This window comes from Cokeromyces recurvatus (genome assembly GCF_025118155.1).
Source record: "Cokeromyces recurvatus strain NRRL 2243 chromosome Unknown BX663scaffold_22, whole genome shotgun sequence".
In the NCBI taxonomy this organism is placed as follows: Eukaryota; Fungi; Mucoromycota; class Mucoromycetes; order Mucorales; family Mucoraceae; genus Cokeromyces; species Cokeromyces recurvatus.
Window position 1 is genome coordinate 131,985 of NW_026251408.1, and position 16,809 is coordinate 148,793.

General features: G+C 30.4%; 6 protein-coding genes across 6 annotated transcripts; 2 read left to right on the top strand and 4 right to left on the bottom strand.

Annotated features, from left to right (window-relative positions):
• Window positions 1-69: 69 nt before the first annotated feature.
• On the bottom strand, window positions 70-3,382 carry BX663DRAFT_488216 (transcription factor IIIC subunit delta N-term-domain-containing protein; the record flags this gene model as incomplete). Its single annotated transcript, XM_051524798.1, has 14 exons — window positions 70-227; window positions 293-574; window positions 633-771; window positions 848-932; window positions 1,006-1,135; window positions 1,223-1,365; window positions 1,426-2,029; window positions 2,087-2,308; window positions 2,372-2,453; window positions 2,519-2,606; window positions 2,690-2,780; window positions 2,865-2,964; window positions 3,023-3,152; window positions 3,336-3,382. The coding sequence occupies 14 exons, from the start codon at window positions 3,380-3,382 to the stop codon at window positions 70-72; spliced, it is 2,301 nt and encodes a 766-aa protein (XP_051380573.1).
• Window positions 3,383-3,705: 323 nt separating this feature from the next.
• BX663DRAFT_516941 (uncharacterized protein) lies at window positions 3,706-4,624 on the bottom strand. The gene is made up of 3 exons (XM_051528658.1): window positions 4,498-4,624; window positions 4,195-4,437; window positions 3,706-4,102 (listed from the first exon to the last, which is right to left on the bottom strand). The coding sequence occupies exons 1-3, from the start codon at window positions 4,567-4,569 to the stop codon at window positions 3,755-3,757; spliced, it is 663 nt and encodes a 220-aa protein (XP_051380574.1). The 5' UTR covers window positions 4,570-4,624; the 3' UTR covers window positions 3,706-3,754.
• A 356-nt stretch (window positions 4,625-4,980) lies between these two features.
• On the bottom strand, window positions 4,981-6,748 carry BX663DRAFT_516944 (ricin B lectin domain-containing protein). Its single transcript, XM_051528659.1, has 7 exons — window positions 6,647-6,748; window positions 6,539-6,591; window positions 6,417-6,466; window positions 6,303-6,320; window positions 6,175-6,239; window positions 6,056-6,118; window positions 4,981-5,988 (listed from the first exon to the last, which is right to left on the bottom strand). Exons 1-7 carry the CDS (start codon window positions 6,722-6,724, stop codon window positions 5,074-5,076), a joined length of 1,242 nt encoding a protein of 413 aa, XP_051380575.1. The 5' UTR covers window positions 6,725-6,748; the 3' UTR covers window positions 4,981-5,073.
• Window positions 6,749-8,040: 1,292 nt separating this feature from the next.
• On the bottom strand, window positions 8,041-10,133 carry BX663DRAFT_516945 (uncharacterized protein). The gene has a single exon (XM_051528660.1). It carries the CDS (start codon window positions 9,989-9,991, stop codon window positions 8,486-8,488), a length of 1,506 nt encoding a protein of 501 aa, XP_051380576.1. The 5' UTR covers window positions 9,992-10,133; the 3' UTR covers window positions 8,041-8,485.
• Window positions 10,134-12,915: 2,782 nt separating this feature from the next.
• On the top strand, window positions 12,916-14,478 carry BX663DRAFT_532253 (tyrosine aminotransferase; the record flags this gene model as incomplete). The annotated part of the gene is made up of 6 exons (XM_051530440.1): window positions 12,916-13,051; window positions 13,107-13,211; window positions 13,274-13,500; window positions 13,552-13,631; window positions 13,726-14,302; window positions 14,371-14,478. The coding sequence occupies 6 exons, from the start codon at window positions 12,916-12,918 to the stop codon at window positions 14,476-14,478; spliced, it is 1,233 nt and encodes a 410-aa protein (XP_051380577.1).
• Window positions 14,479-14,732: 254 nt separating this feature from the next.
• Window positions 14,733-16,716, top strand: BX663DRAFT_438922 (uncharacterized protein; the record flags this gene model as incomplete). Its single annotated transcript, XM_051523303.1, has 8 exons — window positions 14,733-15,013; window positions 15,126-15,158; window positions 15,227-15,298; window positions 15,368-15,402; window positions 15,467-15,883; window positions 15,955-16,219; window positions 16,290-16,427; window positions 16,491-16,716. 8 exons carry the CDS (start codon window positions 14,733-14,735, stop codon window positions 16,714-16,716), a joined length of 1,467 nt encoding a protein of 488 aa, XP_051380578.1.
• Between the last annotated feature and the right edge of the window lie 93 nt (window positions 16,717-16,809).

Genomic DNA, 16,809 nt, shown 5'->3' on the forward strand with positions numbered 1-16,809 from the left:
TTTTATCCTTGTATTCCTATATATTCTACGTCTACATGCAACATGTATAAAAATGTCTTTATTACACAATCACAAAGGCACATCCACAATAAATACATTTATCACAACTTTTAAAATCTTATTTGTTAGTGATTTAGTCTTTGTAGGCTCTAAACTTCTTGAACCACATGATATACATTTACGTGCTTTACGTGTATAGAGAACTCTTTTTGTAATTGCACAAAGTTCTAGAATGAATAGAAAATTAACATATATACTATCTTGTTTATCTATGTAAATCCCATCAACTTACGCCAAAAATGACCTGCATGACACAATCCCATTAAGCTGTCATTCATCACTTGAATATATTCATCACATACTGGACACATCTCTCGTTTTTGTTTCTTGATGACTTCAATATCATCTTCTTCTGAATAATGACTTGCAAAATCGATAATCTCTTGTAATCTCAAATCAGGGAAATTGGCTTGTAATCTTTGATAGGTGTTTAAACTTTGTTGCACAAGTCCCATTTTGTTCTTTATTGTAAATGAAGAATCTGATAAGATTAATAATACTGTAATATCTTGTTCTATAATAACACACAAATTAAAGTTATAGTATTACATGTGTGACGTTTTTTTTCGTACCTGTAAATTGACTGAATTCTTCATCAGAAAGTTGTAAAACATAGTTCAAAATATTTGCGATAAAAGTGGCTTGAACTAAATTCTTTGATTCTTCAACAAGTGGACTTAGGGTTGACTTGAAATTTTGAGGAATAAAATTCTAAAAGAAAGAAAGGAAAAAAAAATAATCGTAAATACAGCTTATAGTAAAAGTATGTATGTATGTATGTATAAACCTTTAATTCTAATTCTGTAGTAATTAGCATTCTAGCAGCTATGTTACTAGGTTCACTATATATAGCTCTTGGAATACAGGTAGAGCTTTTTATATATAGATATATGAATACATATATACAAGCAAATATATATATATATGTATTTGTATATCACTTACTCTAATTTGGGCTGAATGTTCAAATAGGTTGCTAAATGATGAATCCAAGTAATCAAGTTATCAATATTATCGTCATCGATCAAGTATTCTAGTGTCTCTCTTATAATTCCTCTAGCAGATCTTACAAAGACTTTCAAATATAGTGTTAATAATAATAATAATAATAAAAAGAGTCTAATATATATATATATTCATATATACTTTAAAATGTCCTTACAAAAGCTAGGATCATTTACATAACGATCAAGTTCTTGTAAATAAAAGTCCATATTCTCGCCTCTTTTTTTTTGTACTATAATTGATAAATTACATTCTTCTGATGATTCAGGTCTATAATGAATATCTACTGTAGGCCTCATACTAATATATAAAACGAATGAGTTTTTCTTTTTGCTCCTTAAATACACTTTTCTTTCTTACGCAAAATAAAATGCAGTCCAAACATGATTAAGACCATCAGCAGCACCAAAGACATAAGGAATTGCATCAGAGGAAGCAATCAGATTATCGTCTTCAGCATCCATCTGTTCATCCATCCATTGCTGTCCATACATAGTTTCTAATAAATCATTTATAACATTACTCTCATCTTCATCATACTTGATCTCTCCTTCTTCATCCAACTCGATTTGAAGACCTTCGCCCTCAGTTGTATAACATCGAAAGACATGATCATTTAGCCAATCTCCTCCTGTTAAACCTAATGCAGAATTTTCCATTTGATAGGATGTCCAGTCATGTTTAACCGACAATGTACCATCTCTGCAAGTCAGCCAAAGAAACTTGATAGAGATACCTTTAGAGACGGCTATCTTAATATCAGATCCTCCTGCTTCCAAATTATCATGAATCTTGAGTAAAGTAGTAACAGATGTTGTATCTTCAAACCAGACAATCTCAGTATTCACTTTGATATCATCTGATAAAATCGTTTCTCGACTCTCTTGATCTACAGTAGCTTGCACGCAAACAGACGAAAGAGCAATTGTGCCGTCTGTACAAGCTGAAATAATATAGGATGTATCTATACAAACAAACAAACAATCAGTTAAATAGATAATTATATGGAGTATACTATTACATATTTCATAGTCATTATCTGTCATATCATCATTCCTTATCTTTGTCCATCCTGTCCAAGATAATAAATTAACAAATGATGTGTGAGGTGTGATTGTTGTAACATATTTGAGTTGTTTAGTATAGGACCAGATAAGTAGATCACCTGCTTTATTAGATAAAGCTAAAAAGACAGGTTTTGTAACAATAGGATCAGTTATTAATCGTGTAGACCAATTTGCATCTAAATAAATAAACAAATAAATAAGGAATGATAGTATAGTAGGCAATAGATTGTAATATTTACATATTGTGTGGTAAGGTTCTTTACGAGTAGGATGATCATGATGAATAGAAAGCTTCTTGACACTCTCTGTCAAATCCATATACTATGTAATAATAATAAGCATGCAATATTTTATTTTATTTTATGAGTGTATGTTTGTGTACATACCAATTCCCAATTTCCTGTTGAAGGATTTTCTTTCGAGTTTTGATAGATTAATACTCTATGTTTTGTCGTTACTACAACTAAGAAGCAACTACCACACACACACACAAACAAACAAACAAAAAAAAGGTGTTATTTGTAAATCATCCCAAAGTATATATGCATTCTTGTTACCTTTGAGATTCTGATATACCAATAGGTGACCAATTAGCACAACGAAAGCCTTCAGCACTTAAATATGAAGTTTGAAGATCATTAACATCCACTGTGAAGAAATAAAAAAAAAAAAAAAAGTTAAGTCTGTATAATATATGTTGAATGTGTTATAATTCATACTTCGATTAAATACCTATAAGGTCAAAGCATGTTTCTTTCTCTAGTGGAGTTAATTTAAAACCTGTATGAAGGTAATGTTCTTTTGTTGCAAACATGCCAGTTATTAAAGGAGTCTAAATCAATAATGATTAGAGATCTTGTAGAATTTTACTCGTTAGATTGATCAATTACAATAATATGAACTTGATTCTCTAAACAAATAACCATTTGTCCTTCTTCGTTCCATTGAACACAATTAGTAAAATAAGGTCGATATTTTAATTTGATACTTGGTTGATACTCCATTTTAATAAGGATATGTCTTGATAATAATAATAAAGAGAAAGTTTTTTTTTTTTTTTTTTTTTTTTTTTTTTTTTTTTTTTTTCTAAATCAATTAATTTTATTTATTTACGCGACGTTCACTGTTTTAAAATAAGTTTATATGCAAAAAAAAAAAAAAAAAAAAAAAAAAAAAAAAAAAAAGAAAAGTAAAATGATTTACACGTCAAAGGTCTTTGCTAATAACACAAAAGAGCAAGAACGACTCATTGGTACAACATGTCCAAGTCAAATATATCTTTTTTTTTTATTATTCAATATCTTTATCAATAAATAGATTTATATCTTTTTTATTCGATACTTTTGAAAATAGTAGAGTATATTCAGTCTAATCTAAGCTTGTATTATCAATTCATCTACATTTACTAATTATATACATTTCTGGTTGAGCTATAAAATATACTTTTTTTTTTGACAGGATTTTTTATGCAGCTGTTCTCCTTGTCTGTAAAGCACAGGGTCTTTTTTTTTATTATTACTATAGAAGGGAGAGTAAAAAACATGTATATACATTATTAGGAGAGAAAGAGAGAGAGAGAGAGAAAAGGCGCTTAAATACAAAAATCTCTCCTCTCCTGTATCCTAAGTATATTGTATAATAAACTTTTCGTCATAATGTAATGCTGTATCAGTTGATGAGCTCCAAGAGGGATAAAAACTTTCCTTTTTAGTATTAGGAGCAACATGAGCATATAAAGGAACAGTAACAAAATCGTTAAATTTGGTACTAGTAGAGAATGTATCATCATAACGATCGTCAAATTCAACCACCATATGATAGATAGGTTTCCTTAATAATAAAGAGACAATTTTAACTTGTTTGGTTATATCGTTCAAATCAGACCCGTTTTTACTAAATCGATAGTTGATGCCTCTCATGTTTTCTGTAGCATTGATACGGTTACAAAGAGTAATGATAGTGGATTCAAACTTGAATCGAAATAGAGATGGATAAGGAAAATGACTGGATTTTTTTTTTTTTTTTTTTTTTTTTTTTTAGTTATATTTATATACCTATTTACCTTTTGTCGACGTATACGATATATCCAAGCAGTCAATAATGTACTTGTCATGATGAAGAATGGCAATAGATATAAACTATATGTACATTTTGTGTAAATCCATATTAAATAATGACCGATTACTTCTATTGTCCATAAAATCCAAAGGGCAATACACCAAAACAATGTATTGCCTGGTGGGGGTGTCTGACGAACTGTTTGATTAAGTAAATTAAATGTAGAACAAAAATCATAAACTGACATCTATTATAACATGATATTAGAATTTATATACTTGTACTTTATTCTATTCTACTACTTTACATAGCCTTGAAGTTCAAATGTGTATTGGTCATCAAATTTTTTATTGATTAAAGCAAAGCGAACTGATTTCATTAAAAGGAATGTAATGGGATTATAAGTGTGAATATAACAAGCAAGCAATCAAACAAGCAAACAAGCAAACAAACAAACAAACAAAAAAACATGTTGATAAATATTATATCTGGCTCATTAAAAAAAAAGGAGAGAAATTACTATTCTCTCAATTGTATATATATAATATTAATATAAAAAGGAGAGTTAATAAAAGAAGTTCTTTTTTTTTATATGTTCAAGCTATTTAATAGTAATAATACTATTATAGGTTTTATATGTTGGTTCATTTAATTATGAGTAAAAGGATTCCTAAATTATACCAAGTTACATTATTAGCCACATATTAGGATATCATAAAACTTAAGGGAGCTCATTTTATAAATGACAATAACACATTCCAAGTATTCAAATTATATATGTACGCATATATTTACGTCTACTAAGTATATTTAAAGGATTAATATACCTTTTTTTTTATTTTATAATTAATACACAAAATACTATATAACATTTATTTAAATATTACTGAGGATAGGAAGGATAACCATATGTATTGTTATTTGTGTTATTAGGCCTGTTAGGTGGCAAAGGAGGTGGAAAGCCATGACTATTATCTTGTTGATAATACTCATTTTGATGAGGTTCGGGGAAACTAGCAGCAGCGGAAGGATAGCCAGGCATATTAGATGTATTAGGTGGGTAAGCAGTAGTAGTATTCATATAATTGGAAGGTGAAGGAGGAGGATAGCCAGCTACTGGTGAAGGAGGATAGCCAGCTACAGATGAAGGTGGATAACCACTAGGTGGAGGATAACTATTACTTACAGAAGAACTCAAGGGAGGAAGTGGTGGTGGTGGTGGAGGGCCTTGATGCTGCTGATAATTGGAAGACGAGGGTGGAGGATAAGCCGTATTATTACCACTTGGAGGAGGATAGCCAAGATGATGATGATCATTATTATTATTTTGGGAGGGTGGATAAGTTGATGTCGTATTGATAGGTGAAGTGGGTTGATGAGAGGGAGGAGGATAAAGATCGGCGACATTTTTGGGTGGTAAAGAGGGTGCTTGCTGTCCTGGCTGGGGTTTTGGGGGTGCAGTAGGAGTTCCACCATAAAATGATCCATATTGTGATAATACAGGATCTACTCGAGAATTACCTGAATTTACAGAAGTAGATGTTGGGTTATTTCCAACACCAGCAATCTTGTTATTTTCTGGAACTTGGGTTAATTCAGGAGGAACACCAGGCTCAGCACCATAGCCAGGTCTTGGTTGACCAAATCCTTCCTTTTTATGCAATGGCATACTTGTAGCAGCCATATTTAAAGCATTTTCAAATTGATGATAAGGTTCAAATTGCCAGAGTTGATTTAAATTATCTGTTGCTTTACGTCTGTACAATAATACTTGAGCACCACCTTTAGCACTGTCTCCCTACGTATATACATATACATATATAAATATTGAGTTACTAAATTCTTAGATCTGAAGCTAAACTCACTCTAATATCAAGTACAAGACTTGGAAATTCCTTTGAGCAAATAAATCCTTGATCATAAATCCACTACAAATAAAGAATAATTATTATTTATCATATTTAACAGATAAATAGATATTTACCTCTTGAGACTGTTTATTAGCTTTGATCTTTTTCTGTACAATCGTTTTATCCTTCTTGAACGCACCTAAAAATTAACGTTTATAACTGTAAGCTATTATTTTACTATCCCCTTTATATATAAACTTACTTGAGCTAATATCCAAAGCTAGTATTCAAAATAAAAAATAAATTAGTATACATACTTTATATATATATATATATATATATATATATATATTTTTTAAAAAAAAAGCCTTCTTACCAAGGCCCGACTTTTTATTAATTAAACGTCCTTTTTCATAACTCCATAACCTTAAAGGGAATAAAACAGTTTAGACTAATATCATTATTATTATTATTTAAAAAAAAATCGAATGGTCTTACTGATTATCACTATCTTGAAATTTCTGCGGCCAAACAATTATATTTGCATCGTCCTATTAAATGTAATAATGTTAACATTCTTGAGAGTATGATTTAACAGTTGTGTACCTTTGTTTGTCCATCATAAACATCAAGTGCAAATCCATGCTTACGAGATAAAATATAAAATAAACCTTCAGGAAACATTTATTAGAAGAAGAAAAAAAAAAAAAAAAAAAAAGAAAGAAAGAAAACGATAATACACTGATAAATATGCCGAGTGATTTCAACTAGTTTTTTCTCTTTTTTCTTAGATCTTATCCGGAGTTTTAATTAGAATGTATAGTAGCTCATTATGTAATTGCGATAGCTAAGAACGTGTACATTTGCCGTTGCTGCTGATATATTACATAAGGACATGTGAATTAATATTTAAAAAGAAACGTTTTAGTAAGCGCACCACAAATAGATAAAAAAAAAGTTGTGGTAATGTATACAACAGTATCTTGCCACTAATTATGGAAATAACAACGTCCTTAAAAAAGAAAAAAGGAAAAAAAAAAAAAAAACTCAAAATCTCCTTCATAAAATAATAATGTACAATATACGCAGATAATAAATAAGAAGCATTATATACCGTCTATCGTAGTTACTTTTTCTACGCGTTAATTCTTATTTTAAATAATTAATAAAATAACTAGTTAGTTTATATAATACAATATTTGATATTCCCTTTTCAAAAGAAAAGAAAAAAAGTGATGCATATTCATTTTGACATATATACATCGTGTTAATGATATTGACTTACTGGTTGTAAATGTTTAACATGAACAATTTTACTTCTTTAACATGTTTATTTAAAAGAGTTTTTTTTCTAATTCTTCAATCGCTATATATGACTTTAACATTAAGTATTAAAAGTAAAATACTAATCAAAAAGGCTCTTGCATAAATTTGTTTACTCTAAAATTTCAATAAAAAGTCTATTGAATATTCTTTACTACAAATAGATTTAGATATCGCTTCCTTGAAGGTATGGATAGCTCCCCCTCCTCCTCCTCCGCAGACGCCGGAATAGATAGAGCTAGCTCTGTTTACCTAAGTTAAGTTTGTAACCAAGTTAATAGAAATAAATCATAGAATAAAACCAGCCTTTTGTAATTCTATTTATTTACACATTTATATAGATATTCATAATATTGCTATTGTCCACTATGTTATATATTAAAGTTATATTTACAGCTTATTAGAGGGGAAATTTGATATTGTATGAATGAATACTAACATACTTTTTTATAATAACAGTCTTTATCAATTATATTACCTGTCTTGTAAACATATAATAAACATTAGTTCTCTTCATTTTTGTCATATTGTTGTACACCGTTTGTATTATCATTCACTATATAAAGCTATCACAAACTTATCTTATGTTTTTATATTCTGTTTCTTTATCTTTTTGTTAGTTTTGTTTGAATACTCTTTTTATTATATAATAATAAATGATGATTTATTTCTATTAACTTGGTTACAAACTTAACTTAGGTAAACAGAGCTAGCTCTATCTATTCCGGCGTCTTAGCTATATAGATAATGATCTGCGGAGGAGGAGGGGAGGGGGAGCTATCCATACCTTCAAAATAATTGTATTTATTCAGTTGTGTTAGGTCGACAATAGTACTAACTAACATAATAACTTCAGAAGAGCAGCTAAGAAACTTTATCATTTTTTTTTCCTGGAGTTTTTTCTTAATATTTCGAATGTTTGAAGCTAGAATCCTTTGTGGCGATTAAAAGGTTAAAAGAATGGCACATAGAAAATATAACGAAAAAAGTAAGAAAATAAAAACAACGACAACAATATAATCTTATCTCTTATAAACGTTTTTAAATAAATATTTTCAATAAATTAAAAGGAGTGTAGTAGAAGAATAGTTGAAAAAAAAATAGAATGAAGAAATGCTAATATCAATGACAGTAGTGCTGGCAATAATTGGTCCTTTTTCTATCTACTGTCGTCGTAGTGATCTTAGTTAAAACAGGTGATCTTAAAGTTTGTTTTAGGCCATCAATAACGACTTCACGTTGTTCAGCACAATGTTCTTTGAACACAGCCATCAAATTAAGAATTCGATCGAGGAATCCAACCAACAATTCAAGCTCATTGATACTTGTAGGAAACCTTAGGTGATCCAGTTCTACCATAATATACAAACCTCCTACAAAGTGTTGCATTAGGTAGAATGTTAGATTGGTACCAATAGCTTGAATTGTCATGACATTTCTTAACTTATGCTTGTCCATCGCATTCTTGCTGAATACACTCAAGCGAATAAGATCCATGTTCATTTTATAATGGTTGTTTGCTTCTTTTAAAGGTTTTACCTCTATGAAACCTAAGCTTACCTGTCCTGAAGATCGTTCTTGTACAATTAGCCCATCAGGTCGACTTCGGGTCAGGCTAATATCATTTAGACATTCCATATTTAAGTTGTCTTTGAAGTGGAAAAGGATTTTCTCTTCTGAAAAACGATAGTCAAAGAAGCTTTGTAGAACTGGTACAAGATATCGAGAGCAAAGATCTTGTTCCTTAATACTTGTATAATCATGTTTAAGTGGTAGGGTTTGCAACAGTCGTATCATCAAAGTTATACATCTTTTCACTAACTCCTCCTCTCCTTTCATTAATTGATATAATTGAGATATACCTTCAGAGCATTCATATTTTTTCAGATTTATATCATTTATGATATCAATCATTTTGATTAATAGCAATCGTGGAAACTTTTTGGAGTGTAATCCTAATCTAATATGCATATCATCAAGTACTGTAGTTGCAGCATTATCAAAGTAACTGTTCATACTAATATCAATTGTGCTGCAAAGTAGTAATGTTGATGAAGTAGATAGGATATGTGGTACATGACTTTCAATTGTTAATAATTGTTTGCTGATAATCAAGTCTTTTATATGTAGTTGGAAACGATGAAAGCATTCGTGAACATTAAGTTGTCCAACAAGGTAGTGTCCAGCATCTACAAGAAAAATATTACGTGTTAAGAAGTCTTTGATTTGATCAAAGATATCAAACGAACGAACAGATGTTGATGTAACCGAATTGTCTACCACGGTACCTGAGTCAGCAGTTATAATGCTATCATTACTGTTCGTGTTTAGGGCTATTTCAATATCCCTATGAATCCAGTAATTCATTCCTTCATTATTTGCGTTCCAAACGTGGAAGTTATTCAGAATCTGTGTTTCTGCAAACTCATCAACAATAAAATAATCAACTGCTATCTTGAATCGACGAATAGCTGTTCTTTTCTTATAATTTTTAAAATGATTGAAGAAAGTTATATGATTGAAATTACTAGTATTTGAAAGTATCCAGTTAAGCTCTTTAATTGGGCGTCTCTTCTTTTCTTTAGAGATGTGAGTAGGATTATTAACAGAACTATTGATAGTACTCATTAGGCTTGATAAAAAGTGTTAAAGCTAAGAAAGATACTTGGTATTAAAAAAAAATTTCAACTAGATAAAAAACCAGTTGAGAAGCAAGCTTCAATATTATAATTTATAAACTTCCACCCTCATTAGGATACATCATTTGATCTTGTTATTCATAAATAAAAATGAAAATCGCCTCCTTATTTTTTTTTGTCATAGAACCAATATAATAATTTGTAATTAAGAACTTTATGAATGAGATCTGCAGCACCTCCTGAAAATTTAAGTTTTTTCTCATTAGAAAATTCCAAAAAAAAAAACGATTAGCTCAAAATTAGATAAATTAATAAATTTACACTTGGTTAAAAAAAATTTATTTATTTAATTCTCTAAATAATATACATATATCTTCAGTAGCATTAGGAAACATAGCCTTGAATAGCATCAGAAACACTAAAAGAATCTTTTTTAAAAAAATTAGTAAACCGTATATTGCGGAGAGTATGGCTGTTATGTTGCTTCGGGCGTTGGGCAGACTCAAAGGACTACGGGTCCCTTTCACGAACATAACCATGTAGAATGTTTCAGCTACTAGGCGATGGGCAAACTCAAAGGCTTACGGGTCCGTTTGCTTAATAAATCCTACATGTGCCATCTATCTACGCTGTTGATACAAAGGAGGTTATGCTGCTTCGGGCGTTGGGCAGACTCAAAGGACTACGGGTCCCTTTCACAAACATAACCATGCAGAACGTTTCAGCTACTAGGCGATGGGCAAACTCAAAGGCTTACGGGTCCGTTTGCTTAATAGATCCTACATTTTTCCTCCAACAACCGTTTTACTAAGTAAACTTTAGAAGCTTACCTAACATTATTCTAGTCTATGAAAGTTGAAGAAATAAAAGTGATTAGAAAAAAGAGAAGAAAGAAGAAAGAAAAAAGAAGAAAGGGAGAAAATATTTGGAGTTTTATAAGTTAGCTTTAGCAACGTCATGCGTTGCGACTGCTGTTTTAAAAATGTGAATGATTTTAATGAGTTGTACAAACGTTAAAAAAAAAGAACAGACTGAACATGCCTAGAACAATCTGTCAGCCATATTGTTTAGATTGCTATATAGAAATTTATTAATAAACTACCTATATTGCGTTTCATCATTCGACATGCAATAATTATCGTTACCTAAAAGAGTTCAATTGCGGTTTGATAAAGAAGTAAATCGTTTACAAATCCGCACTAGATTTACACTTATTTTTTTTTTTTTTTTTTTTTTTTTTTTAGGAATTTCAATGGTCCTTATCGTACTTAGCTTTATTCCTTTATTTTATTGAATTACATGATAAATATTATTAAAATATACAAACTATAATAGACTTTTGAATCTTCCGGTTATCCTTCCTGAGACTTATTTCCACGTAGTCTTGATAGATAGAGAACTCACTATCTGACAATGTAATCATAACTCATTAAGATATGTTGGGGAGTTTTACAAACTTTCTTGTTCTTCATTGTCGAGGCTAAATAAACTCTATTGCAATAGCTTATATACATATACATATACATGTATTTTCTTTTTACTTTTAATATATCTTACTCTCCTTATGGCTATATAATTCAACTATTTAATATAGCCTCTTTTTGTCATTTAACTCTTTCTGCTTTGTTTATTTTTTTTCTCTTACTACTATATAGGCACAAGTTGATAGATATGACTGAAAACTGCTCAAGCAGATTGCTTAGCTTATCTCTAAGCAACCTTCTTCAGCATATTTTTTAGCCTATTTCTCCAGTATACAATTCCATGCAGACCTATTAAGCAGATTATTTAGTATATCACTACTGGAGCACATTTTAAAGTACAATTTTTTTTTATTAGAAAAATGTAAACTGTGTCAACGTAAAAGTCTTTTAATTTAATATATATCATGCCATACCTATTATAAAGTGTATCAAAAGAGTGAATCAAAATGCATGCATTTTAGAATAACATTTGGCAAAGTAAAAATGAGAAAAACAAGTTATATTCAGGAAATAACTGATTGTTATAATATTACGCTTTTACCATGATACATTCAGAATAGAATAAAAAAAAAAGGAAACTCTATGATTGTGTACTAGTACTTGAAAGGTGCATTTTTTTTAGCTTATATTAATATATACTATTTCCAGAAAATAGTGGAACACATTCAAGACCGAATAAGACAAAAATATTGATAGGCTTGAAGTATATTCGGTAAATAAGTGTTTGTACCAAATATATGAAATATAAAGAAATTATTTGTATCTATTTTCCCTGAGTAAATTTAGTATTGAAATTTAAAAGAACAAAAAAAGATACATTGATGAAAAGGGAAGACATTCTATATTGATGATAATGTAAGGCATAAGAAGCAGATTGTTTTTTTTATTTGTTCTTTAAAATAGCTTACTGATTCAAAGCACTAATATTAAAGAGTAAACCATTAAAGCAGACACATGCATTTTTCCTCCTCGTTCCCCTAATCACGTTCAATTTAAGTAATACTGCATATTTGTTCATCTTATTTGCCTGTCTGCAATTTATGTCAGCTTTTGTCTTTTTTTATTTTTGACAAAAAGTGTCACAGGCACAGATATATATTTTTCACACATTAAAGTCGTTGGATAGGATATAAGACCGAACATACATATTTGCTAATAAGAAGCATCTACAATACTATTCAAGAATCATCATAGTATCTATACACATATAATATTCAATTTTATCATTGCGCCACACACACACACACATACACTACATACATGAACGACTATTTCATTTTCTTTATTCTAAACAACTCAAATTGGCAAAATTAAATAAATTAAAATAGCGCGTTGTCATCGTTTCATGACTCACATTTGCATATATAAACATTAAAATTAGGTTTTTTTTTTATTATTCTTATTATTTTTATCTTTTAATTTTATTAATATGAGCTCAGATCGTGCTTGTTGGAATATCAAGGCTTCCAGAACTGCTCACCAAGCACATAACCCTATTCGTGCTATTGTCGATAAACTTAAACTCAATCCTAATGTCACAAAACCTTTAATTAGTTTATCCATTGGTAACAAATAATTGACATTAAATTATACGACATGTTTTTTAATCGTTTTCTTCAGGTGATCCTACCATCTTTGGTAACTTTAATACGGATCCTAGTATCAATGAAGCTGTTTCTAAGCATTTGAATAGCTATAGTGCTAATGGATATCCTCCTGCCGATGGTAGACATACAAATATATTTTTTATGCTGTCAAAAAAAAAAAGACTTAAACTTTCATTTTAGGTACTTTGGTAGCACGTACAGCAGTTGCAGAGGCCAATAATGATCCTTCTGCTCCACTTGCACCCAACGATGTTATTTTAACTAATGGATGCTCTGGTGCCCTTGAAATGTGTATTAATGTTCTTTGTAATGAAGGACAAAATATCCTTTTACCTCGACCTGGCTTTTCACTTTATGCTTCTTTGGCAGCTACACGTTTTGTTGAACCTAGATATTATAACTTATTGGTAAAGTTAAAGTATATAATTATAATTCAATTACTAAATTGACTGGTATAGCCCGAGAAAAACTGGGAAGCTGATTTAGAACAATTAGAGTCATTAATTGATGGAAAAACAAGTGCGATCTTAGTTAACAAGTAAAAACATTCAAATTTCAAAAAAAAACAATCTTTATATAGCTAACTTCCTTCTTTTTTTTTTTTAATTTAATTTAATTTATTTTGAATATAGTCCTTCAAATCCCTGTGGTTCAGTCTATTCTAAAGAGCATCTTCAAGCCATCTTGGCTATTGCTGAAAAACACCATGTTCCAATTATTGCAGACGAAATTTATCATGATCTTGTTTTTAAGGGCAGAAAGTCATATCGTATGGCTACATTAACAAAATCTGTACCTATTTTGTCAGTAGGTGGACTTGCCAAAAAATGGCTTGTGCCTGGTTGGCGTATGGGTTGGATCTTGATCCATGATCGTAATGGTGTTTTTGCTCAAGAGGTGCACCATGGTTTGCACCAATTAGCTCAACTTATTTTGGGTCCTAATTCAATTATTCAAGCTGCACTTCCAGAAATTCTTCAAAAGACACCCGCTTCTTTCTATCAAGAAACGATTAAGCAACTTGAGAAAAATGTGGATTTGAGTATCAGAGAATTATCTAAGATTGATGGCCTAAATCCAGTGAATCCTCAAGGTGCTATGTATATGATGGTTGGTATTGATATCGAAAAGTTTAAGGATATTGAATCTGATGTTGATTTCAGTGCTAAACTTCTTAATGAGGAGAATGTTGTTTGCTTACCAGGCCAGGTAAAACTTTTTTTTTCGTTTATATATATGTCCTTTATAGTAGTATTTACTTAGTTTGTATATGTTAGTGCTTTCAATATCCCAACTTTATAAGACTGGTAATCACACCTACTTATGATAGACTCGAGGAAGCATACAAGAGAATAAACGAGTTCTGTGCTAGACACCGTAAATAATTTTATTATTTTGATTTCTAGAATTTATGCATTGTATTTCTATAAATAAAAAGGAGATATAAGATGGGAGATATTGCATCTATTGTCAAGAAATAAACTGAGTCCTGCACTCTTCTCCTCCTTTCTCTTTTAAAGCTTAAGAATTTTATTTAGGAGGAGTAGGATATATATATATATATAATAATATGGTAGTAATCAGAATTTTGAATTTCTTTTCTTTTTTTCTTCTTCTTCTTCTTCTTCTCTTTTTTATAATGAAATTTCTTCATATTACTTTTGCATTAGTTGCAACCTTTATAGGCTCATCCTTAGCTCAGTCAGAGGGAACGACAGTAAGACCTAATACTGTAGCTTCGACTTCAGCTTATTCTTGTGATCCCAATGTCTGCAATCTATCCAATGGATGCTTATGTGCCTCTAAAAACCCACCTAATGGTATGGATCCTAAAGATACACCTCAATTTGTTACAGTTACCTTTGATGATTCTATTCAACCTCAGCTTTATAAAACGGCTAAGCGAATGCTAAATGTCACGTAATATCTTGTCTATATATAAATATATATATACATATATATATATATATATATAGATATTCTCTTTGCTCTTTGCTCTTTTCTTTCCTAACATTGATCATCATATTTATAGAAATCCTAATGGTTGTTCTGGACGTGGTACTTGGTAAGAGGATACGAATGTAATTTTAAAATTCTTTACTAACTTTTACAAAAAAAAAAAAAAAAAAATAGGTTCGTTTCAATGCAGTATACTGACTTTTCATTAGCACAACAATGGTATTCTACTGGCAATGAAATAGCAGAGTAAGTGTATTTATAGAGTCCATAATACTGTATGAAAAAAAAAAATAATTTATTATTTTCTCTCTATAGTCATACATTCTCTCATGTTGGAGTTCCCTCTGACAGTAAGTATTTTTTTTTTCTTTCTTTCTTTCTTCCTTTCTTTCTTTCTTATATATTATGCATTAGAGGAAATCCTGAGTTGTAAAGAAATGCTAAATGCATATGCGGGTATTCCTAATGGAAAAATTCAGGGCTTCCGTGCTCCTTTCCTCAACTATAGTAGAGAGACATTATCCCATCTTTCAAAGCTTGGGTTCACATATGATTCAAGTTCAAGTGCATTAGAGGGTGATGCCTATTGGCCATACACCTTAGACTATGGAATGGCAAATGATTGTTGGTCAGGTATCTGTAATGAACTCTCGAGAATCCCAGGACTTTGGGAAATCCCCATGCATTCCGTCATGGATAATACAAGTACACCTCAATTAATGGATGTCTATATTGCTGGCACACCAGAAGATACAATGCAATGGAGTATGAATGCATTTAATAGACGTTATCAAGGTGGAAGACAGCCCTTTGGCATTTACGTACATCCTAGTAAATAATAATAATATATGTATACACATAAAGAAATAGTAATTGCTTACATTACATATATTTGTATATAGCTCACTTAACGGGTTATCCTGGCTTACCTGATCCTGCACCTAAACTCGATGCTTTAGTTTCTTTCATCAAATCCTTGTCTGAAAAACCGGATGTTTGGTTTGTCACAAACTCACAGTTATTACAATGGATGAGAAATCCTGTAAAGTCATCTGAATTAAGTAAACAAGACTATATGCGTTGTGAACAACCCGTGATAACCAATGAAATCTGTAATGGTCTTGATGATGATAATAACGGCAATCCTGACGATCATCTTTTGAACAGGTATAAATTAGATATTAAATAGTAAACAACGAATGATTTTCTTATTTTTTTTTTTTTTTGTAATTACTAGTTGTAATTTCGGTACAACCACTTTTAATACTTGTTTCAATTGTCCAAATACAACACCTACTCTTGATTCTCCTCGACCCGCTTCTGTTGCGCAAAATGGTACTACTGGCTTTAGATATCCTCTTCCCAATAATTGCGAGTAAGTTTTGACTAGTATTATTATTTCACAACTTATTTATCTATTTTTATAATATGTATATAGTACGAAATGGTGGGATCCTATTGGTAATGCTTGTTTATGCACCTCTACTGAATGCCAATATAAAGATACAGCTGTTCCTGTTGTAAATCGAACGACAGGTGGAAATGCTGTTTCAAATAATGGATCAAGCTCTTCAAGTGATACTGTTAGTCAATTGAAATCATTCGATAGAAAAAAGTGTATTACTTTGCTTGCACTTACTATGTTATCAATGGTGCTTTTATGAAAAAAAAAAAAGAACTCCCGATATAATACTTTATTTACACTAATACAATATGATATTACATAATAAAAAAAAAAATTATTTTTGTTCTCTCTT